The sequence below is a fragment of the Taurulus bubalis genome (genome assembly GCF_910589615.1).
Source record: "Taurulus bubalis genome assembly, chromosome: 12".
Classification (NCBI taxonomy): domain Eukaryota; kingdom Metazoa; phylum Chordata; class Actinopteri; order Perciformes; family Cottidae; genus Taurulus; species Taurulus bubalis.
In genome coordinates, this window is record NC_136600.1 from 27,978,210 (window position 1) to 28,001,951 (window position 23,742).

Below are 23,742 nucleotides of genomic sequence, written 5' to 3' on the forward strand. Positions count from 1 at the left end.
ACACACACAAACACACACAGGTTGTGTTTGTGTGACCGTTGGACCCTGAACGCATCAGCCCGGTTGTTTGTGTGGAGTCACGTGGTGCACGCCTCTTCCTCCGGACCGGTTCAAACCGACAGAAAGCGCCGGAGTTCTGCTGCGGAGCCTCGGGAGAAGCACGTCCCTCAGACCTCGTCCTCCAGGCGGCTCGCAGTGACACTGCTCCCGCAGACCTCGTCCTCCATGTCCGCGCTCGCTGCCCTGAGGCCCCGCTCCTTCCTGCGGCAGCTGGTGCCCGGTTCCCCCGCCATGCAGCGGCTCTACAGCCTGGACGTGTCCGCGCCGCTGCTCCGGACGCGGGGCTACGTGGACGGCTGCTGGGTCTCCGCCGCCTCGGAGTTCCCGGTCCTGGACCCGGCCACCGGGGAGGAGATCGCCCGGGTGGCCGACTGCGGCCCCGAGGAGGCCAAGCGGGCCGTGGACGCGGCGCACCGGGCGTTTCAGTCCTGGAAGCGGTGCAGCGCCAAGGTACGCCTCCTGACCCGGCTGCTCTCTGAGAACCACCATGTTTACCATCAGATCACCTCCATGTTTACCATCAGGTCACCTCCATGTTCACCATCAGGTCACCTCCATGTTCACCATCAGGTTACCTCCATGTTTACCATCAGGTCACCTCCATGTTCACCATCAGGTCACCTCCATGTTCACCATCAGATTACCTCCATGTTTACCATCAGGTCACCTCCATGTTTACCATCAGGTTATCTCCATGTTTACCATCAGGTTACCTCCATGTTTACCATCAGGTCACCTCCATGTTTACCATCAGGTCACCTCCATGTTTACCATCAGGTCACCTCCATGTTTACCATCAGGTCACCTCCATGTTTACCATCAGGTCACCTCCATGTTTACCATCAGGTCACCACCATGTTTACCATCAGGTCACCTCCATGTTTACCATCAGGTCACCACCATGTTTACCATCAGGTCACCTCCATGTTTACCATCAGGTCACCTCCATGTTTACCATCAGGTCACCTCCATGTTTACCATCAGGTCACCTCCATGTTTACCATCAGGTTACCTCCATGTTTACCATCAGGTCACCTCCATGTTTACCATCAGGTTACCTCCATGTTTACCATCAGGTCACCACCATGTTTACCATCAGATCACCTCCATGTTTACCATCAGGTCACCTCCATGTTTACCATCAGGTCACCTCCATGTTTACCATCAGGTCACCTCCATGTTTACCATCAGGTCACCTCCATGTTCACCATCAGGTCACCTCCATGTTTACCATCAGGTTACCTCCATGTTTACCATCAGGTCACCTCCATGTTTACCATCAGGTCACCTCCATGTTCACCATCAGGTTACCTCCATGTTTACCATCAGGTCACCTCCATGTTCACCATCAGGTCACCTCCATGTTTACCATCAGGTCACCTCCATGTTTACCATCAGGTCACCTCCATGTTTACCATCAGGTCACCTCCATGTTTACCATCAGGTTACCTCCATGTTTACCATCAGGTCACCTCCATGTTTACCATCAGGTTACCTCCATGTTTACCATCAGGTCACCACCATGTTTACCATCAGGTCACCTCCATGTTTACCATCAGGTCACCTCCATGTTTACCATCAGGTCACCTCCATGTTTACCATCAGGTCACCTCCATGTTTACCATCAGGTCACCTCCATGTTTACCATCAGGTTACCTCCATGTTTACCATCAGGTCACCTCCATGTTTACCATCAGGTTACCTCCATGTTTACCATCAGGTCACCACCATGTTTACCATCAGGTCACCTCCATGTTTACCATCAGGTCACCTCCATGTTTACCATCAGGTCACCTCCATGTTTACCATCAGGTCACCTCCATGTTTACCATCAGGCACCTCCATGTTTACCATCAGGTCACCTCCATGTTTACCATCAGGTCACCTCCATGTTTACCATCAGGTCACCTCCATGTTTACCATCAGGTCACCTCCATGTTTACCATCAGGTCACCTCCATGTTCACCATCAGGTTACCTCCATGTTTACCATCAGGTCACCTCCATGTTCACCATCAGGTCACCTCCATGTTTACCATCAGGTCACCTCCATGTTTACCATCAGGTCACCTCCATGTTCACCATCAGGTCACCTCCATGTTTACCATCAGGTCACCTCCATGTTCACCATCAGGTCACCTCCATGTTTACCATCAGGTCACCTCCATGTTCACCATTAGGTCACCTCCATGTTTACCATCAGGTCACCTCCATGTTCACCATCAGGTCACCTCCATGTTTACCATCAGGTCACCTCCATGTTTACCATCAGGTCACCTCCATGTTTACCATCAGGTCACCTCCATGTTTACCATCAGGTCACCTCCATGTTCACCATCAGGTTACCTCCATGTTTACCATCAGGTTACCTCCATGTTTACCATCAGGTCACCTCCATGTTTACCATCAGGTTACCTCCATGTTTACCATCAGGTCACCTCCATGTTTACCATCAGGTCACCTCCATGTTCACCATCAGGTTACCTCCATGTTTACCATCAGGTCACCTCCATGTTCACCATCAGGTCACCTCCATGTTTACCATCAGGTTACCATCAGGTCACCTCCATGTTCACCATCAGGTCACCTCCATGTTCACCATCAGGTCACCTCCATGTTCACCATCAGGTCACCTCCATGTTTACCATCAGGTTACCATTAGGTCACCTCCATGTTTACCATCAAGTCACCTCCATGTTCACCATCAGGTCACCTCCATGTCCCTCATAGTCCCTCACTTCAGCAACAGAAAATAGTCCCTCACTTCAGCAACGGAGAAAATAGTCCCTCACTTCAGCAACGGAGAAAATAGTCCCTCACTTTAGCAACGGAGAAAATAGTCCCTCACTTCAGCAACAGAAAATAGTCCCTCACTTCAGCAACAGAAAATAGTCCCTCACTTCAGCAACAGAAAATAGTCCCTCACTTCAGCAACGGAGAAAATAGTCCCTCACTTCAGCAACGGAGAAAATAGTCCCTCACTTCAGCAACAGAAAATAGTCCTTCACTTCAGCAACAGAAAATAGTCCCCCACTTCAGCAACAGAAAATAGTCCCCCACTTTAGCAACAGAAAATAGTCCCTCACTTCAGCAACAGAAAATAGTCCCCCACTTCAGCAACAGAAAATAGTCCCTCACTTCAGCAACAGAAAATAGTCCCTCACTTCAGCAACAGAGAAAATAGTCCTTCACTTCAGCAACAGAAAATAGTCCCTCACTTCAGCAACAGAAAATAGTTCCTCACTTCAGCAACAGAAAATAGTCCCCCACTTCAGCAACGGAGAAAATAGTCCCCCACTTCAGCAACGGAGAAAATAGTCCCTCACTTCAGCAACAGAAAATAGTTCCTCACTTCAGCAACAGAAAATAGTCCCCCACTTCAGCAACGGAGAAAATAGTCCCCCACTTCAGCAACGGAGAAAATAGTCCCTCACTTCAGCAACGGAGAAAATAGTCCCTCACTTTAGCAACGGAGAAAATAGTCCCTCACTTCAGCAACAGAAAATAGTCCCTCACTTCAGCAACAGAGAAAATAGTCCCTCACTTCAGCAACAGAGAAAATAGTCCCTCACTTCAGCAACAGAAAATAGTCCCTCACTTCAGCAACGGAGAAAATAGTCCCTCACTTCAGCAACAGAGAAAATAGTCCCTCACTTCAGCAACAGAGAAAATAGTCCCTCACTTCAGCAACAGAGAAAATAGTCCCTCACTTCAGCAACAGAAAATAGTCCCTCACTTCAGCAACAGAGAAAATAGTCCCTCACTTCAGCAACAGAGAAAATAGTCCCTCACTTCAGCAAAAGAGAAAATAGTCCCTCACTTCAGCAACGGAGAAAATAGTCCCTCACTTCAGCAACGGAGAAAATAGTCCCTCACTTCAGCAACGGAGAAAATAGTCCCTCACTTCAGCAACAGAAAATAGTCCTTCACTTCAGCAACAGAAAATAGTCCCCCACTTCAGCAACAGAAAATAGTCCCCCACTTCAGCAACAGAAAATAGTCCCTCACTTCAGCAACAGAAAATAGTCCCCCACTTCAGCAACAGAAAATAGTCCCTCACTTCAGCAACAGAAAATAGTCCCTCACTTCAGCAACAGAGAAAATAGTCCTTCACTTCAGCAACAGAAAATAGTCCCTCACTTCAGCAACAGAAAATAGTTCCTCACTTCAGCAACAGAAAATAGTCCCCCACTTCAGCAACGGAGAAAATAGTCCCCCACTTCAGCAACGGAGAAAATAGTCCCTCACTTCAGCAACAGAAAATAGTTCCTCACTTCAGCAACAGAAAATAGTCCCCCACTTCAGCAACGGAGAAAATAGTCCCCCACTTCAGCAACGGAGAAAATAGTCCCTCACTTCAGCAACGGAGAAAATAGTCCCTCACTTTAGCAACGGAGAAAATAGTCCCTCACTTCAGCAACAGAAAATAGTCCCTCACTTCAGCAACAGAGAAAATAGTCCCTCACTTCAGCAACAGAGAAAATAGTCCCTCACTTCAGCAACAGAAAATAGTCCCTCACTTCAGCAACGGAGAAAATAGTCCCTCACTTCAGCAACAGAGAAAATAGTCCCTCACTTCAGCAACAGAGAAAATAGTCCCTCACTTCAGCAACAGAGAAAATAGTCCCTCACTTCAGCAACAGAAAATAGTCCCTCACTTCAGCAACAGAGAAAATAGTCCCTCACTTCAGCAACAGAGAAAATAGTCCCTCACTTCAGCAAAAGAGAAAATAGTCCCTCACTTCAGCAACGGAGAAAATAGTCCCTCACTTCAGCAACGGAGAAAATAGTCCCTCACTTCAGCAACGGAGAAAATAGTCCCTCACTTCAGCAACAGAGAAAATAGTCCCTCACTTCAGCAACAGAGAAAATAGTCCCTCACTTCAGCAACAGAAAATAGTCCCTCACTTCAGCAACAGAAAATAGTCCCTCACTTCAGCAACAGAAAATAGTCCCTCACTTGAGCAACAGAGAAAATAGTCCCTCACTTCAGCAACAGAAAATAGTCCCTCACTTCAGCAACGGAGAAAATAGTCCCTCACTTCAGCAAAAGAGAAAATAGTCCCTCACTTCAGCAACGGAGAAAATAGTCCCTCACTTCAGCAACGGAGAAAATAGTCCCTCACTTCAGCAACGGAGAAAATAGTCCCTCACTTCAGCAACAGAGAAAATAGTCCCTCACTTCAGCAACAGAAAATAGTCCTTCACTTCAGCAACAGAAAATAGTCCCCCACTTCAGCAACAGAAAATAGTCCCCCACTTCAGCAACAGAAAATAGTCCCTCACTTCAGCAACAGAAAATAGTCCCCCACTTCAGCAACAGAAAATAGTCCCTCACTTCAGCAACAGAAAATAGTCCCTCACTTCAGCAACAGAGAAAATAGTCCTTCACTTCAGCAACAGAAAATAGTCCCTCACTTCAGCAACAGAAAATAGTTCCTCACTTCAGCAACAGAAAATAGTCCCCCACTTCAGCAACGGAGAAAATAGTCCCCCACTTCAGCAACGGAGAAAATAGTCCCTCACTTCAGCAACAGAAAATAGTTCCTCACTTCAGCAACAGAAAATAGTCCCCCACTTCAGCAACGGAGAAAATAGTCCCCCACTTCAGCAACGGAGAAAATAGTCCCTCACTTCAGCAACGGAGAAAATAGTCCCTCACTTCAGCAACGGAGAAAATAGTCCCTCACTTCAGCAACAGAAAATAGTCCCTCACTTCAGCAACAGAGAAAATAGTCCCTCACTTCAGCAACAGAGAAAATAGTCCCTCACTTCAGCAACAGAAAATAGTCCCTCACTTCAGCAACGGAGAAAATAGTCCCTCACTTCAGCAACAGAGAAAATAGTCCCTCACTTCAGCAACAGAGAAAATAGTCCCTCACTTCAGCAACAGAGAAAATAGTCCCTCACTTCAGCAACAGAAAATAGTCCCTCACTTCAGCAACAGAGAAAATAGTCCCTCACTTCAGCAACAGAGAAAATAGTCCCTCACTTCAGCAAAAGAGAAAATAGTCCCTCACTTCAGCAACGGAGAAAATAGTCCCTCACTTCAGCAACGGAGAAAATAGTCCCTCACTTCAGCAACGGAGAAAATAGTCCCTCACTTCAGCAACAGAGAAAATAGTCCCTCACTTCAGCAACAGAGAAAATAGTCCCTCACTTCAGCAACAGAAAATAGTCCCTCACTTCAGCAACAGAAAATAGTCCCTCACTTCAGCAACAGAAAATAGTCCCTCACTTGAGCAACAGAGAAAATAGTCCCTCACTTGAGCAACAGAAAATAGTCCCTCACTTCAGCAACGGAGAAAATAGTCCCTCACTTCAGCAAAAGAGAAAATAGTCCCTCACTTCAGCAAAAGAGAAAATAGTCCCTCACTTCAGCAACGGAGAAAATAGTCCCTCACTTCAGCAACAGAGAAAATAGTCCCTCACTTCAGCAACAGAGAAAATAGTCCCTCACTTCAGCAACAGAGAAAATAGTCCCTCACTTCAGCAACAGAGAAAATAGTCCCTCACTTCAGCAACAGAAAATAGTCCCTCACTTCAGCAACAGAAAATAGTCCCTCACTTCAGCAACAGAAAATAGTCCCTCACTTCAGCAACAGAGAAAATAGTCCCTCACTTCAGCAACAGAAAATAGTCCCTCACTTCAGCAACAGAGAAAATAGTCCCTCACTTCAGCAACAGAGAAAATAGTCCCTCACTTCAGCAACAGAAAATAGTCCCTCACTTCAGCAACAGAAAATAGTCCCTCACTTCAGCAACAGAAAATAGTCCCTCACTTCAGCAACAGACAATAGTCCCTCACTTCAGCAACAGAAAATAGTCCCTCACTTCAGCAACAGAAAATAGTCCCTCATGTGTGGCGTCACACAGTGAAAGTTCAGGTTATGCCATGAAACACATGCTGGGACACGCCCTGAGGAAGGTGGTGGTGGTTGTTGTTGTTGACCAAACACACGGTCAGCTGACCAGCTGTCCTGTGATTGGTTGCTGCAGGAGCGGGGCGGCGTCTTGAGGAGGTGGTTCGACCTGCTGACGCTGCACCGAGCGGACCTGGCCCAACTCATCACCTTCGAATGTGTGAGTACCATGTAGGGGCGGACCAAGACCAGGACCCGGACCAGGACTAAGACCAGGACCTGGACCAGGACCCCAGCACCGAGGACTAAACTGTCTCTCTGCCTGCCTGTCTGTCCTCAGGGTAAGCCCCTGCAGGAGTCCCTTGGGGAGGTGGCGTACTCCGCCTCCTTCCTGGAGTGGTTCTCGGAGGAGGCCAGGCGGGTCTACGGAGACCTGGTCCCGTCGCCTGCTCAGGACCGGAAGATCCTGCTGCTAAAGCAGCCGGTGGGCGTGGCCTCCATCATCACACCGGTGAGCAGCCAATCAGAAGCTCCTTCTGACCGAACGCCTGCAGAACCAAAGACTGCTAGCTAATGCTAAGCTAACATGCTAAGGGCTCGAGGTGACCCCAGAGTGAGATTAGTGTGTGACCGTGATACCTTTCAGGAAAGCGTGTTCAGAAGCCCAAACTAAGCTAATATCAATCATATGATATTATTACATATTAGTATAATACAGGTAGATCAAATCAAGCATTCTGATTGGTTGAGAGTGAGTCACATGGTGTACTGTATTGAGCCATAATGTGCGCTGACATTCTCATCAGAAGTCATTCCCCCCAAAATATTAAAGTTTACACCAAACATGTTTGTTTGAAATGAAACTAACGGTCTAAAGTCTATCTGTTATTATGGGATGTAGTGACTATAAGCTGTTATTATGGGATGTAGTGACTATAAGCTGTTATTATGGGGAGAGATGAAGCTTTGAAGCTTTCCATCCAATTGGTTCGCTCATGGGCCGGAGCTTCATTGAGCTTCATTTGCTCTACTGCGCCACCAAGTGGACAATAGATGTAAAACAGGCAGAGTGATTGTCAAGTTATGGCTTTGGACCTATCCGCCTCCCCACTTAATAGGGATTGGTGCATCTACCCGGATTTAAACTGGGTTTCACTCAGAATGACGACAACTTTTTCCTTTTTTCTTTCTCCTTTTATTCTGGAATCAAGCCACTGCAGTCATTTTCATTCACGCCATACGGTAACGAAAGAGGTGAAAAACCTTTGGAGGGAAAACAGAAAACCCCCATTTCAAATATGCCAGCAAAGAAATCTTTCCAATTTGCACCCGTGCACAAAACCTACCTTCACCACCTACAGATCCCCAGCTGTGCTTCCACCAACATGTACATTGCAAACAATATAACGAGACACCAGACAATCAACCTAAGACAAACTCAACCATTTAACCCCAACGATATCTGTCCCAAACAATTCACCCCTGCACAAGTGAGTGAGCGCGCTGCGGAGCCCCATGACGTCGCTGACGCTCCCGCACTGGCGGTGAAAGTGAAAGTCAGTCAGTCAGCGTTCAGAATTTGCCTCTTACCGGCTGCCTCTCCGGACTTGTCGATGCCCCGTTATTGCCGCAGATCATCTGCTTTGTACTCTTTTTTTTTTGTTTGCGGCGTTTGCTCCTCCCCTCTTAAGTGCGCCCCGTGGTTATTTCCGGTTCCGTTTTCAATTACTTTGCTTACGATCCACCTGTCCGTTCCTATTTTATGTTTTACTTTCTATTTATCTTATTTCTGCTAGAAAGTCTACACGTTTGACTCGACACCTCCCACTCGATCTTCCCATGGAACCACTGTGAAGATCGCCAACTTTAAAAAGGCAAACTTTGTTGCTCCAGTTCAGCGCTCATCTTCTGGAGATGTTGTCCTGTTCTTCAGCAGGTAGTAAGACAACCAACCGCCTGACGTCTCTGTGAAGGATGGTAGCCTGGATCTTCCCGTTCTGCTTGCTCACGGTCGGATGACTTTCTCTTGCTTCCCTTGTTGGTCTCGTCACAGGAACATTGTAGCTTGGGAAGATTCTGACGTTGACGTCCCTCACAACGCCTTTACTGTCTGGATTCGTACTGATGACCCTTCCAAGCTTGAACTGCCCTCTTAGCGCATTTTGGTCACTTAGCCAGGCAACGTCCCCAACAGCAACATTTCTTTCTGTAGTATGCCACTTGCTCCGCACGAATAAGTTGGGACCAGCAAGTTGGCTCCAATGCTTCCAGAACTTGGTCACCTCTGACTGCATTGCTCTTAGTCTCTTGTAGGGGTAGCTAGCAAAGTCAAATGTTTGGACATCCCCAGTTTGAGATGCCCACCCAAGAAGGAGCATGTTGGGTGTGATGTACTGGATACAGTCTTCCCGGCTCTGTACTCTGGCGTCAATTGGGCGCTCATTTGCCAGGTTGGCTGCGATGTGAAGAGTTGTCTGGAACTCACTGTATGTGAGCTCCGACCCCTTTCCAAGAATCTGGAGTGCTCTCTTTACGATGCGTACAGCAGCTTCTGCAGCACCATTTCTGTGTGGAGAATCGGCTGGGTGGATTTTCCACATCCACTCAGTCCCATTTTTTGCTGCGTTCTCCTGCAAGGCTGGTTTGTTCAAGCCATCCAGAAATCTGTAAAGCTCCTCCAAGACTTGTTTAGCTCCAATGAAGTTGGTGCCTGGATCTGTCCAGATCTTCCTTGGATGCCCCCTGATCGCCGTGAACCTTTGGTCGGCCATCAGGAACCCTTCTGTTGATAGTGTGTTTACCAACTCTGTGTGGATAGCTCTACTGGCCATGCAGCAGAAGACCACACCCCAGACCTTTAGTCTCACTCTCTTCTTCACGTCATCTTTGACTTCGTACGGTCCGAAGAGGTCTATGGTCGTGAACTTGAATGGCGCAGCAGGTTCTGTTCGTTCCGGCGGCAAGTCACCCATTACTTGTTGACATTTCCTTGCCTTTGCCTTTTTGCAGATTATGCAGCCATCAACAACCTTTTGGGCAATCCTTCGGCCTCGTATGACCCATGCCCTCCTTCTCATCTTGAGCAGGGTTCCAGCCACTCCATCATGACTCTCTTGGTGGGCCTCCCGAGCAAGCAGTGTGGACACCCATGTGTTATAGGGTAAGATAGGGACCCGTACTTGATCTTCTTTGAAGATTTGCACTCGGCCACCGCAAACTAAAAGCCCGGAGTCTTCCGCTTTATAGACTACTAGTCTGTCTGTCGTGGTGCTTGGGAAGGTTGTGCCTTCTTGCGCCGCAAGAAAGATGTCTCTCAGGGCATCTTCTCGTTCCTTTACCGAGACAACTCCTCTCGAAGAAACTGCCTCCCACTTTGAGCTCTTTGCGGCTTTATTTTGTCCAATGAACTTTTTTGCTGCTCTCCAGATCCATGCAATTGTTTTGACCAGTTTAGTCAAGCTACTGAACCGCTTGGCACAAGGCCTAGGATGGCTGATCCTGCAGGTGGTCTTCTTCGTTCAGTTACTGCTTGGTGTTGGTCTGACTCAGCTTCCTTTGCCTTGGCTCTCGTCACAGCAGCAAATGCCTTCTTTTGCAACTTGTTGACGCTTTCTCTGGCAGCGCTCGCTAGTTCTTTGGCCGATTTGATTGGCCACTCACTGACTGGTAACTTCAGAAACTCTGGCCCATTTTGCCACTCTGAGTCCTCATCCAAGTCTTGAGGGCTGGCCCCTCTGGTTATTATGTCAGCGATGTTTTGCTGCCCAGGGATCCACCACCAGTCTTGAATCCCTGTCCCGTCCTGAATTTCCCCAATCCTATTCGCAAAGAAAGTCTGATAGCCGTAGCTTTCTCGTTGTACTGCACCAAGAACTGTTTGGCTATCGATGAGATGGTACCACTTTCCAATCAGGATTCGGCTGTGCAGCTCAAAGTACTTCTTCAGCCGCGAGGCAAACACTGCTCCACAAATCTCTGCTTTCACAGCATCACCTTTTACAGTCCAAGGGAGTTAATTTTGCTTTGGACTCCACCAACGTAACCATTGGGCCTTGGTTCGAGTTCCATCTTAGATACATCACTGCTCCATACGTATGCTTGCTTCCATCTGAGAATGTGATTGCCCAGGGTTTATCAACATAGCATGGAGGCGTTAGTGCTCTGGTGAACATGACTTTGCCAAGTTGAATGTATTCTTCGAAGAGCCTAATCGCGTCTTCCCTGAGGTCCTCTGAGAGTGCTATGTCCCATGTGTCTCTGATTGGACATTTTCCATTCCTCGCCTCTTGGAACACCCTTCGCACAAGTATAGCTCCTTTTTGCTTAGCAGGAGTTACCAGGCCGACTGGGTCATACAGACCTGAAACTTGGCTGAGCAGTCCTCTTCGTGTAAGGGGATTTGGCATCTGATCTCTGACCTGTCCTTGGTGAAGGTTGTGGCCGCTTCTCATCTTTTTCTTTCTCTTCGAGAAATTGATTGCGGTCATGACATGGAGCTTGTCCTCTTCTACCATGTAGCCCAGGCCGAGCGCCTTATTGTCATCATCACTCCTTTGGTTTGGCAGGACCAACGTCTTTGTCTTGGCCTTCTCCGGCTCATCCTTCCAACCAGTCCTCCCACTTTGCCCAGAAAAGACCCAAGGCTTGAGCTTGAACCCTCCAGCTAGCAGGATATGCTTCACATTTGCTGTGATGGTTTTAAGCTTGTCAAGGTCATTGTGGGACGTGAGAATGTCATCGACGTAGCTGTCCTCCTGGAGCACCTGCCGCTCCACGTTGAGGTGGATGAAAGGTGCGAGGTTTGCAGTCTCACGCATTGCCAGCTGTGCGATGCAGCCCGCTGGCTTGTCTCCAATGTTTACTCTTGTGATTGCATATTCCGCCAGCTCTTCATCTTCTGAGTCTCGCCAGAGGAATCTATGCAGGTGTACTTCTCGATCCTCCAACCAAACAGAGTTGTACATCTTTTTTATATCACCCAGGGCAGCATGTACTCCACACCTGAATCTGAGCAGGACAGCGCGAATCTGGTTGAGGACGTCTGGACCTTTCATCAGTAGATCATTCAGGCTCACACCTCTGCACTTCTGGCTGCTGTTCCACACAAGTCTCACTGGGGTCGTGACAGAGTGTGGGTTAGGAGCAATACGGTGACTCACATACCATACTGGTCCTTTCCAGTTGTTTATTGCCTCCTTAGACAATTTGATTGCCGCCCCTCGCTCAACCATGTCATGAACTTGAGCCGTATAGGCAACCTTCCATTCCGGTTCCTTGGCTAGCTGCTTTTCTGTTCTCAGAAATGTAGCCTCGACAGTCCTTTTGTTGTCAGGCAGAGAGGCTGGATCCTCTAACCAAGGATACCTGGAGTGCCAATGTGGTTCTTCGCTGTGGCTATCGCCTTTGACATAGGTTTGGCCTTCCTTCATTATTTCGACCTCCCTCTCCTCAGCAAGAGTCATCTCTTTGCCGCCTGGCTGGCATTTCCCGCAGCGGCAACCCCCGCATCTCGGCTCACATGCTGCACCAATACTATCCCATTTCCACCATTCAAGGAAATCTTTCTTGGTGGTTGACGTACTTGACTCCTGAAACTTGGCGCTAGCCTCTTTGTTTCGTAGAGGGGTCTCAGGGATCCTGCCAGTGAGTTCCTTGTACTTTACAGCTGCTGCTCTCATTGACCTCGCGAAATGAGTCTTGGACATGTGGGCTGATACAGTGAGCCCCTCAAAGAGGTCAGGATGCGTTCCGCCAACCGTCTTTCCAAGAGGTCCGTCCCACAGTACGAGGTCTCCAACAGCTTTGACTCTTTGAGGAGCCAATTGTCCTTCTCTGTGGCTTATGAGCAAATGTACCTCTTTGGGTCTCACAAGTTCATCCAGTGGAATCCCTGGGAAAAACTTGTGCAGCTGTTCTGGTGTCACATTTTTGTGGACATCTGCTATGCTGTCTAGTCCATAACAAAGCAATTGATGGGGTTTGAGAGTGCCCTTGGGAGTCTTCACTCGGATCCTTAGAAGGTAACGAAGGTCTCCACACGAACTGTCATCCCTCCAACTCCATGGACGACAAGTGTAATTTCCTCACTCCTGAGGTTCAGTTCGCTTGCCGTCTTGTGGGTTATATAATTTGTGTCCGAAGCCAAATCAATTAATGTCCCGATCTTTTGTCCAGCATTTGCTGTGACCTCGAGGAGCATCATAAGCACTGGTAGCTCTTGCAGTTCACTTTCCACAAGAAGGCTTGGTGTATCCTTCCTAGTACTGAAAGCTCTTGACGCAGTGTTGGAGAACACATCCCGACATTGCTTTGCCAATTCTGGGGAAAGCTTGTTGAAGAACTCCTCTTGCTCTTTTGTATGTTTCCTCCTGGTTTTTTCCCCCTCCGGGCCGAATCTGTGCTCGTTCTCTCCGATGCTTTTTCTCGCTGCAGCATTTGGGCACAGATAGAAATGATGCCCAGGAGCTTGCTCCTCTCTGCAGACTTGATTTTTACATAGAAAGTCAGTTTTGCAGTATGAACGTCCTCATGTACTTCAAGGCACCTCCTGCATGCTCCCAACTTTCTTACTGCAGCCTTCTTCTCCGTTAGCTTTAGCGCACGAAACTGGTTGCAAAAGTAGAGTTTTTTCTTGTGCTTTCCGTCACCGCAGACTACACACCCAAAATGGTCATCTTCTGATTTGGTAGACTTGGTTCTGGCATATCTTGGCTCGGTTCTGGTCTCTTTCCTACTTGGCTCCTCCTCTCTTAGCTGCTCGAGCTGCTCATATATGCTCTCTTGCCCTTTGAGGAATGCCAAGAGACTGTCAAAACGATTCTCTGCTGCCACTGCGTTTCTCCTGTCAGCGACATAGACAAGCCATTCCTTCTTCAGAACTTCTGGAAGTTTACTTTCTATTGATTTCGTCACCAGCGGATTTTTGATCGCACCTGTGTCCCCAAGGTCGCTCAAATCTTGAAGTGCCTTCTCCACAGCTTGGATTAATTCCACAATTTTCCGTGGCTGATGACTTCTGGCAGCTGGCATTCTCTGCAACTCCTCCACTATGTCAATAGCAATAGCAATTTTATTGCCATAGCGGTTCTCTAGGACACGGAAAATGTCACCTGCCGTGTTATAGCTGGTCAGGCGAAGGTCTCTTGCGATTTTATCATCAAGACTGTCCAGTAGTTGAAACTTTCTCACTTCTCTTGAACCGGTCGGCTCACCTTGCTTCTGGAGCGCTTCCCAGTCCTTTTTCCACCTGTGGAAGTCACGTTTATTCCCAGTGAACTTTGGCAGGGCTATAGGTTTCAGTCTGATGGTGGCCGGCGTGGGCCCAAGTGGTCTCTCCCCCTCCTCCTCTTTCCTATCCTGTAGGTAGTCAGCCTTCCTGGAAATCAGCTTGGGAAGGAGGAGCTCCAGCCTCTTCACGCGGCTCTGAAAGTCCTTTTGCACACTTGGTGGGATCCATCGTTTCCACCGACTGTACACCTCCTTTGCAGTCCTTACCAGTCGTTGCAGGTGGTCGAGCATGAAGTCGTATGCCTCCTGGCTACCATCGGGCCGTGCATCAGCAGCACGGTCACCCACTTCCTCTGCTGCCTGCAATGATGTTGACAATTCAACATCCCCGAAGTTATCCCAAAGTGCCTCCTGAATCAGACTTTTGACCTCCTTTAGCTTCCCATCACACTCGTTGCAAGTCTTTGCTATGTCGGCTTGCTGCTGTTTAGTTAACACAGCATCTTCACCAGCCTCCAGCTCCGACTCCAGTTCCGCAATGGATGCAGTCTCCACATCTTCATTTGCGCCCATGACTTTCTCAGCCTCTTTTATGACATTATTGAAACTGTCTCTGAGCTCCTTTTCAGACATGTCTTTGTAGGTCCTGGTAATGCTGTTGACCAGACGTGTAAATAATCTTTTCGCTGTAGTTCGCTCGACCTTGAGTTGCTCAACTGATTTCTCCATAGCTTGATCCATCATGCTTGAATCCGCTCCGTCGTTGACTCCAGTTGAGAAGGTAAGTACTACTTCAATGCTTTATCGTTCCACTTGATTGTCTTCTTTTGCCAGGATTCCAGTTTATTGCTTCTGCTGTTCCAGCTCAAAGCTCCCAGATTTCCTTTTCCTGGTTTTCCAGACTTTCCTGTTTTTGGTCCGCGGTTTTTCACTGTCAAGTTATGGCTTTGGACCTATCCGCCTCCCCACTTGATAGGGATTGGTGCATCTACCCAGATTTAAACGGGGTTTCACTCAGAATGACGACAACTTTTTCCTTTTTTCTTTCTCCTTTTATTCTGGAATCAAGCCACTGCAGTCATTTTCATTCACGCCATACGGCAACGAAAGAGGTGAAAAACCTTTGGAGGGAAAACAGAAAACCCCCATTTCAAATATGCCAGCAAAGAAATCTTTCCAATTTGCACCCGTGCACAAAACCTACCTTCACCACCTACAGATCCCCAGCTGTGCTTCCACCAACATGTACATTGCAAACAATATAACGAGACACCAGACAATCAACCTAAGACAAACTCAACCATTTAACCCCAACGATATCTGTCCCAAACAATTCACCCCTGCACACGTGAGTGAGCGCGCTGCGGAGCCCCATGACGTCGCTGACGCTCCCACACTGGCGGTGAAAGTGAAAGTCAGTCAGTCAGCGTTCAGAATTTGCCTCTTACCGGCTGCCTCTCCGGACTTGTCGATGCCCCGTTATTGCCGCAGATCATCTGCTTTGTACTCTTTTTTTTTTTTTTTTTTTGTTTGCGGCGTTTGCTCCTCCCCTCTTAAGTGCGCCCCGTGGTTATTTCCGGTTCCGTTTTCAATTACTTTGCTTACGACCCACCTGTCCGTTCCTATTTTATGTTTTACTTTCTATTTATCTTATTTCTGCTAGAAAGTCTACACGTTTGACTGGACAGTGATCATAACGACACCATGGCTTTGTGTGTGAAGCTTTAAATTGAATAAATCATGTTTGTGACGCCAATACATCAATTATTAACTTATTAATATTGTGTCTATCTTTATGATATAATGGCGGGGTCAAAATCAAAACTCAAAACAAATTGGGAGAGGGTTGTGATGTGACTGTGGGTCAGTGGTTAGAATATCCGACTTTCAATCAGAGGATCGGTGGTTCGAGCCTCGGCTCCGTTAGTCCATGTTGTTGTGTCCAATTGTTTTTAAGTAAAAATAAGAACTTTTCCACAGTGCTCGGCTTGTTGAGACTATTTCTCTTGCTTTATAAAATACCGTTTCACAGGCACACATGAAGCTGTACAGAGAGGAAGGGGGAAATCCATTGAGTTTCTCTGCCTCTTATATTTCAAATCGCACGGCAAACCCACAAACCATGTTCTGAATCAGTCGCGTGGTACGACGGCTCAGAGGCTTCAAACGTCACCGCATACGTCATCGACACAAACCTCGATACGCGCTTCACCAAAATCTTGGTTTCATCTACCGTATTATAACATGTAATAACCATAAGGTATTAACATGATACTAAAATGTAGTAACATGATACTAACATGTAATAAACATGATACTAACGTGTAATTAACATGATATTAACATGTAGTAACATGATACTAACATGTAGTAACATGATACTAACATGTAGTAACATGATACTAACATGTGATGAACATGATACTAACATGTGATGAACATGATACTAACATGTGATGAACATGATACTAACGTGTAATGAACATGATACTAACGTGTAATGAACATGATACTAACGTGTAATGAACATGATACTAACATGTAATGAACATGATATTTACATGTAATGAACATGATCCTAACGTGTAATTAACATGATATTAACATGTAGTAACATGATACTAACATGTAATGAACATGATACTAACATGTAATGAACAAGATATTAACATGTAATGAACATGATCCTAACGTGTAATAAACATGATATTAACATGCAGTAACATGATATTAACATGCAGTAACATGATATTAACATGCAGTAACATGATATTAACATGTACTAACATGATACTAACATGTGATGAACATGATACTAACATGTGATGAACATGATACTAACGTGTAATAAGCATGATACTAACATGTAATGAACATGATACTAACATGTAATGAACATGATACTAACGTGTGATGAACATGATACTAACGTGTGATGAACATGATACTAACGTGTAATAAACATGATACTAACGTGTAATGAACATGATACTAACATGTAATGAACATGATACTAACATGTAGTAACATGATACTAACATGTAGTAACATGATATTAACATGTAATAACAACATGATGCTAACATGTGATAAACATGTAATAACCTCTCCCCAGTGGAACTTCCCCAGTGCGATGATCACCAGGAAGGCGGCTGCTGCTCTGGCTGCTGGCTGCACCGTGGTGCTGAAGCCAGCTGAGGACACGCCGCTGTCCGCCCTGGCTTTGGCTGAGGTGCTGCTCTCCTCCTCTTCATCTCCTCCATCATCTCTCCTCCTCCTTCATCTCCTCCTCTTCATCATCATCTCCTCCTCCTTCATCTCCTCCTCTTCATCATCATCTCCTCCTCCATCATCTCTGCTCCTCCTCCTCGTCTTGATCTCCTCCTCCATCATCTCTCCTCCTCTTCATCATCATCTCCTCCTCCATCATCTCTGCTCCTCCTCCTCGTCATCTCTCCTCCTCCTCCTCCTCCTCTTGATCTCCTCCTCCATCATCTCTCCTCCTCTTCATCATCATCTCCTCCTCCTTCATTTCCTCCTCCTTCATCTCCTCTTGATCTCCTCCTCCATCATCTCTCCTCCTCCTCATCATCATCTCCTCCTCCATCATCTCTCCTCCTCCTCATCATCATCTCCTCCTCCATCTCCTCCTCCTCCTCCTCTTCATCTCCTTCATCATCTCTCCTCCTCCCTGTGAATGACGGCATCCCTCCTGTCCTCAGCTGGCGGAGCAGGCGGGGGTCCCTGCGGGGGTCTTCAACGTGGTCCCGTGTTCCAGAGAGCAGGCACCGGCGGTCGGGAGGGTTCTCTGCACCGACCCCCTAGTGGCCAAGATCTCCTTCACGGGATCCACCGCCACCGGCAAGGTGTGTGTGTGTGTGTGTGTGTGTGTGTGTGTGTGTGTGTGTGTGTGTGTGTGTGTGTGTGTGTAATATGAGGTGGTCTTCTCCTTCTTGTATATTTATATATATATACGTATATATATGAGGTACATTTAACAACACAAATCATATTTCTCTCATTTCCCTTCCGGGTGATGACGTCATAGAACATGTAAACTGGTGCATGTTGCTGGTAACCAGTTCAGGGTGTTCTGCTCTCAGACGCTGCTGAAGATGGCTGCCGACACCGTGAAGAAGGCGTCCATGGAGCTGGGAGGCCACGCCCCCTTCATCGTGTTCGACAGCGCGGACGTGGACAAGGCGGTGGGCGGAGCCATGGCCTCCAAGTTCAGGAACTCCGGACAGGTGACGTGGGCTCTGTGTGGCGTGGGTTCTGTGTGGCGTGGGTTCTGTGTGGCGTGGGCTCTGTGTGGCGTGGGTTCTGGGGGACGTGGGTTCTGGGGGACGTGGGTTCTGTGTGGCGTTGAACATCTGGTCCTCTTCTTGTAGACTTGCGTGTGTTCCAACCGGTTTCTGGTGCAGAGCGGAGTCCACGACCGCTTCATGGACCAGCTGGGCCGAGCCATGGACGCCCAGCTGGTCCTGGGTCACGGATCAGAGCCCGGCACCACCCAGGGCCCGCTCATCAACGCCAGAGCTGCAGAGAAGGTCCACACCCGTTTAACTCTTAACTATAGACCTGAACCAGCCCTAACTATAGACCTGAACCAGTCCTAACTATAGACCTGAACCAGTCCTAACTATAATCCTGAATCAGTCCTAACTATAAACCTGAACCAGTAACTATAGACCTGAACCAGTCTAACTATAGACCTGAACCAGTCCTAACTATAGACCTGAACCAGTCCTAACTATAGACCTGAACCAGTCTAACTATAGACCTGAACCAGTCCTAACTATAGACCTGAACCAGTCCTAACTATAGACCTGAACCAGTCTAACTATAGACCTGAACCAGTCTAACTATAGACCTGAACCAGTCTAACTATAGACCTGAACCAGTCTAACTATAGACCTGAACCAGTCCTAACTATAGACCTGAACCAGTCTAACTATAGACCTGAACCAGTCCTAACTATAGACCTGAACCAGTCTAACTATAGACCTGAACCAGTCCTAACTATAGACCTGAACCAGTCTAACTATAGACCTGAACCAGTCCTAACTATAGACCTGAACCAGTCCTAACTATAGACCTGAACCAGTCTAACTATAGACCTGAACCAGTCTAACTATAGACCTGAACCAGTCTAACTATAGACCTGAACCAGTCCTAACTATAGACCTGAACCAGTCTAACTATAGACCTGAACCAGTCTAACTATAGACCTGAACCAGTCCTAACTATAGACCTGAACCAGTCTAACTATAGACCTGAACCAGTCTAACTATAGACCTGAACCAGTCTAACTATAGACCTGAACCAGTCCTAACTATAGACCTGAACCAGTCCTAACTATAGACCTGAACCAGTCTAACTATAGACCTGAACCAGTCCTAACTATAGACCTGAACCAGTCCTAACTATAGACCTGAACCAGTCTAACTATAGACCTGAACCAGTCCTAACTATAGACCTGAACCAGTCCTAACTATAGACCTGAACCAGTCTAACTATAGACCTGAACCAGTCTAACTATAGACCTGAACCAGTCTAACTATAGACCTGAACCAGTCTAACTATAGACCTGAACCAGTCCTAACTATAGACCTGAACCAGTCTAACTATAGACCTGAACCAGTCCTAACTATAGACCTGAACCAGTCTAACTATAGACCTGAACCAGTCCTAACTATAGACCTGAACCAGTCTAACTATAGACCTGAACCAGTCCTAACTATAGACCTGAACCAGTCCTAACTATAGACCTGAACCAGTCTAACTATAGACCTGAACCAGTCTAACTATAGACCTGAACCAGTCTAACTATAGACCTGAACCAGTCCTAACTATAGACCTGAACCAGTCTAACTATAGACCTGAACCAGTCTAACTATAGACCTGAACCAGTCCTAACTATAGACCTGAACCAGTCTAACTATAGACCTGAACCAGTCCTAACTATAGACCTGAACCAGTCTAACTATAGACCTGAACCAGTCTAACTATAGACCTGAACCAGTCCTAACTATAAACCTGAACCAGTCTAACTATAGACCTGAACCAGTCTAACTATAGACCTGAACCAGTCTAACTATAGACCTGAACCAGTCTAACTATAGACCTGAACCAGTCTAACTATAGACCTGAACCAGTCCTAACTATAGACCTGAACCAGTCTAACTATAGACCTGAACCAGTCCTAACTATAGACCTGAACCAGTCTAACTATAGACCTGAACCAGTCTAACTATAGACCTGAACCAGTCTAACTATAGACCTGAACCAGTCTAACTATAGACCTGAACCAGTCCTAACTATAGACCTGAACCAGTCTAACTATAGACCTGAACCAGTCTAACTATAGACCTGAACCAGTCCTAACTATAAACCTGAACCAGTCTAACTATAGACCTGAACCAGTCTAACTATAGACCTGAACCAGTCCTAACTATAAACCTGAACCAGTCTAACTATAGACCTGAACTAGCTCTAACTGTAGACCTCTTGAACTGGTCTGGTTCTCAGGTGGTCCACCAGATCTCGGATGCCGTGTCCCGGGGAGCCACGGTGCTGAGAGGAGGGAGGCGCCTGCAGGGGTCCTTCGTGGAGCCCACCCTGCTGGCCGGCGTCACCACGGACATGGTCTGCACCCAGGAGGAGACCTTCGGGCCCCTGCTGCCCGTCATCAGGTCCGTCTGAACCGTCACATGGCCGATAGACTAGTGTGACCTTATCCATGTTTAAGACCTACTATAGTGACCTTTTAAACGTTTAAGACCTACTATAGTGACCTTTTAAACGTTTAAGACCTACTATAGTGACCTTTTCATGCTATTTTCAAAGTTCCCTATAGATAGATAGCAGTTGGTTTATTACATCATGGATAGTTAATAACTTTGTGTTTGTTCTGCAGGTTCAACACGGAGGAAGAAGCTCTGGTCATCGCCAACGCCTCCGCCGTGGGGCTGGCAGGTTAGTCTGTCCACCTGGTTTAACAAGTCTGTCTTAAGGACGTCAGTCAGATGTGACCTCTGTCTCCTCAGGTTACTTCTTCTCTTTAGGACGTCTTCTCTCTGTCTCCTCAGGTTACTTCTTCTCCCAGGACGTCAGTCAGATCTGGCGGGTGGCCGAGGCCCTGGAGGTGGGCATGGTGGGGGTCAACGAGGGGCTTCTGTCCACGCCGGAGGCCGCGTTCTGCGGGGTGAAGCAGTCCGGTCTGGGCGTCGAAGGCTCCAAGTACGGCATCGAGGAATACCTGCAGGTCAAGTACATGTGCTTCGGGGGCCTGCAGCCCTGAACCGGCCCATCGTGATGGTTACTATAGCAACACTAGATCTACGCTTTATTATTCACCTTTTCAAATAATATTTTTTTACTTTTACAAGAGAAAAACCTTTGAGCTTAATGAATAAACTGAATTCTAAACTCTGATAAATATCAACCAGACATAATAATAATAATAATAATAATAATAATAATAATAATAATAGTCTTTCTGAAGGTCACTGGTTGACCTTCAGACCTTTAAAAGATAAAACATGTCCTTTCTGTTTCCAATATGATTATAAATACTGACATATTGCAATACATGTTCAAATTGATTAATGAGCCATTTTTAATGAATGTTCCATTCATGCAGAACATAAAGTGTTTAAATAATGTTTCCTTCAATAATAACTGACATGATAATATCTCAGTCCTTCAGTTTAATAAACGGGTAAATTGATGAAACGTGACCTATGTTCAACCCTTCATGAGCAGCTGTTGTAGAGGATGGGCATCGAACCGCCGGCCCTCAGCCATCACATGACCGGATCCTGTATAAAAGTTTATTATTGATGGAAGGGTCACTGAAATCAGCTGTTGTCCTAACAAAGCCTCTCTCCTGAGAACGTCTTGAACTAAAGATCTATTAATGAATAAAATAAAAAAGATCTATTAATGAACACGCGTCATTTAATGAAGACATTTAATGAAGACACGTCATCAGACAGACGGACAAAAAAAGACAAATGTTGAATCCATGCCTGAGATAAATGTCCTCATATCTCTGGAGATAAATGAAGTGTGTTATTGTTGTGTAGCTGGATGTTGTTGTGTATGTGTTGATGTGAAAGATCCTGTAGTACTAATTGAATATTAAAGAGGACGTTGTAATGTTCATCTTGTGAAGAGTTTTTGTTCCGGCTCATAACGAGCAGTGATAGTTAAATATTGATGGTTTCCATGTTATTGTTTGTTCACATGACATCATCAGTCTGAGCTCTGCAGCTGATTCACACGTTCCAGTTCAACCAGCAGGCAACTGGTTTATGGCTACTGAATACTCTAATGTACAACTTTGATTATGAAAACATGCAGAACAGGTTTACTGTGTGAAGTATTGACTCAATACCAGCTGGTCTACTGGAGTAGACGGTGTTCCATTCCCAATGTGAAATAATTACACCAAGCACAACATGAGAGCCATAAGGAGACAACATGAACAGAGGTCATGTGACCAGAATAAACAACATCACATTCAATGTATATGACATAATAATCCATATGAGTAGTGTTACCTGAGGAGTGAGACGGGTTAGGTCTAGACATGAGGAGTGAGACGGGTTAGGTCTAGACATGAGGAGTGAGACAGGTTAGGTCATGACATGAGGAGTGAGACGGGTTAGGTCTAGACATGAGGAGTGAGACGGGTTAGGTCTAGACATGAGGAGTGAGACGGGTTAGGTCTAAACATGATGAGTGAGACGGGTTAGGTCTAGACATGAGGAGTGAGACGGGTTAGGTCTAGACATGAGTGAGACGGGTTAGGTCTAAACATGATGAGTGAGACGGGTTAGGTCTAGACATGAGTGAGACGGGTTAGGTCATGACATGAGGAGTGAGACGGGTTAGGTCTAGACGAGGAGTGAGACGGGTTAGGTCATGACATGAGGAGTGAGACGGGTTAGGTCATGACATGAGGAGTGAGATGGGTTAGGTCATGACATGAGGAGTGAGATGGGTTAGGTCATGACATGAGGAGTGAGACGGGTTAGGTCATGACATGAGGAGTGAGACGGGTTAGGTCATGACATGAGGAGTGAGACGGGTTAGGTCATGACATGAGGAGTGAGATGGGTTAGGTCATGACATGAGGAGTGAGATGGGTTAGGTCATGACATGAGGAGTGAGACGGGTTAGGTCTAGACGAGGAGTGAGATGGGTTAGGTCTAGACGAGGAGTGAGACGGGTTAGGTCTAGACATGAGGAGTGAGACGGGTTAGGTCTAGACGAGGAGTGAGACGGGTTAGGTCTAGACAGGAGTGAGACGGGTTAGGTCTAGACATGAGGAGTGAGACGGGTTAGGTCATGACATGAGGAGTGAGACGGGTTAGGTCTAGATTGAGGAGTGAGACGGGTTAGGTCTTGACATGAGGAGTGAGACGGGTTAGGTCTAGACATGAGGAGTGAGACGGGTTAGGTCTAGACGAGGAGTGAGACGGGTTAGGTCTAAAGATGAGGAGTGAGACAGGTTAGTTCTAGATGAGGAGTGAGACGGGTTAGGTCTAGACATGAGGAGTGAGACGGGTTAGGTCATGACATGA

General features: G+C 46.8%; 1 protein-coding gene across 1 annotated transcript; it reads left to right on the top strand.

Moving 5' to 3' along the window:
* Positions 1 to 225: 225 nt before the first annotated feature.
* On the top strand, positions 226 to 22,630 carry aldh5a1 (aldehyde dehydrogenase 5 family, member A1 (succinate-semialdehyde dehydrogenase); the record flags this gene model as incomplete). The annotated part of the gene is made up of 10 exons (XM_079227120.1): positions 226 to 510; positions 7,059 to 7,142; positions 7,263 to 7,433; positions 17,265 to 17,381; positions 17,872 to 18,015; positions 18,253 to 18,396; positions 18,541 to 18,699; positions 20,681 to 20,844; positions 21,069 to 21,127; positions 21,241 to 22,630. 10 exons carry the CDS (start codon positions 226 to 228, stop codon positions 21,450 to 21,452), a joined length of 1,539 nt encoding a protein of 512 aa, XP_079083246.1. The 3' UTR covers positions 21,453 to 22,630.
* Between the last annotated feature and the right edge of the window lie 1,112 nt (positions 22,631 to 23,742).